Raw genomic sequence first — 1,169 nt, 5'->3', positions numbered from 1 at the left:
GGAATGTGACTTTTTCAAAATATTCAGAATAAGAAGGGCAAAAGCAAAATATATGCCCAACCATCATTAAAAAATGAATCGTATTCCTTCCATCTTACGGAGTATATGTTATTTTGGAAATGTATTTTATCTGTAATATTAGCAATAAATAGTTAATGTAGAGGCATGGTGTATGTGTATCCTCTCAGGAATGTAACTAAAAAAATCAACTGTTTAGAAATTTAGGATTTTTTCTCCTATGTACTAGTAGATATTTCAAGCATTTTACTGGGCTGAAAAGTAAGTAATGGTAGATAGAATAAACATAATTACATAATTGCTAAAGTTCAAAGTAGAAATAAGTAACTACTATGATAATGATTAAGAGAGAACAGCCAGAATCTTATAGGACTATCTTTTATGACTGTAAGTTTTTTTGTTTGTTTTTGTTCCTTTAATTAATGTTTTATTTAAACTTGTAGATTTCAAAAGATGTGAGGATAATATTAATAATATATACTATAAGATTCTACTACAGAACTGTTTTCAAATGTGTGATAGTTACAAGGTAGATGCAAGAATGAGTTACCGGCATTTGTATCTGCGTAATCGCACGGGAAAAGCAACAAATAAAAGTCGTGTGCTTTTGTGGACATTTCAACAAAGTTATTTTGCGTGGTCTTTTATCCTTTGAGCAGAAAGAAAGTGAAAGGCAGAGGTTAATAGAGTTAGGACTGCTCTTGTTTGTAAACTGCCACTGTTCCTGTCATTTCTTTTCATTAATTTATGAAAATGTATATTCTGTCTTTATATGAAAAATGGTGTGCGGAATGTTGACATATAATTGCCACGAAAATATAGATGCCGTATATTTAAAAAGACACTTATGCAAAGGTAGAATGTAAAACTCCACGTAAAACTTATCACTATGAAAAAAGAAATAGGGATTAATGAACAGATCAGCATACAGAAAGAAAAATTACATAACGATTTCTTAACAACTTTTATTTCGCCATACGAAACCTGTTAATTAAAAGTTGGAGAAGATACGAAATGTCATAGGTAAGGCAAGAGATGAAATACGCAGTGTTCCTTAGTATCATTCTTCTGGGTCTGTCGAGCACGGACGCCGAAGGAAGTTAGCGTTCTCCCGGATCCACTTCACGGCGACTGCGGAAGATGAAAAGTTG

The 1,169-nt window shown here is 32.4% G+C and overlaps 1 protein-coding gene across 1 annotated transcript in view; it reads right to left on the bottom strand.

Annotated features, from left to right (window-relative positions):
- Positions 1 to 965: 965 nt before the first annotated feature.
- Positions 966 to 1,169, bottom strand: part of LOC119592111 (prolyl 4-hydroxylase subunit alpha-3-like) — an 8,619-nt gene continuing 8,415 nt past the window's right edge. Inside the window, exon 13 of the mRNA XM_037940931.1 lies at positions 966 to 1,149. Coding sequence (XP_037796859.1) covers positions 1,079 to 1,149 — 71 coding nt within the window. The 3' untranslated portion in view covers positions 966 to 1,078. The remainder of the gene's footprint in view (positions 1,150 to 1,169) is intronic.

The sequence above is a fragment of the Penaeus monodon genome, chromosome 29 (assembly GCF_015228065.2).
Source record: "Penaeus monodon isolate SGIC_2016 chromosome 29, NSTDA_Pmon_1, whole genome shotgun sequence".
Lineage (NCBI taxonomy): Eukaryota > Metazoa > Arthropoda > Malacostraca > Decapoda > Penaeidae > Penaeus > Penaeus monodon.
Note: the sequence above shows the minus strand (reverse complement) of the source record. Positions and strands in the feature narration are given on the sequence as shown.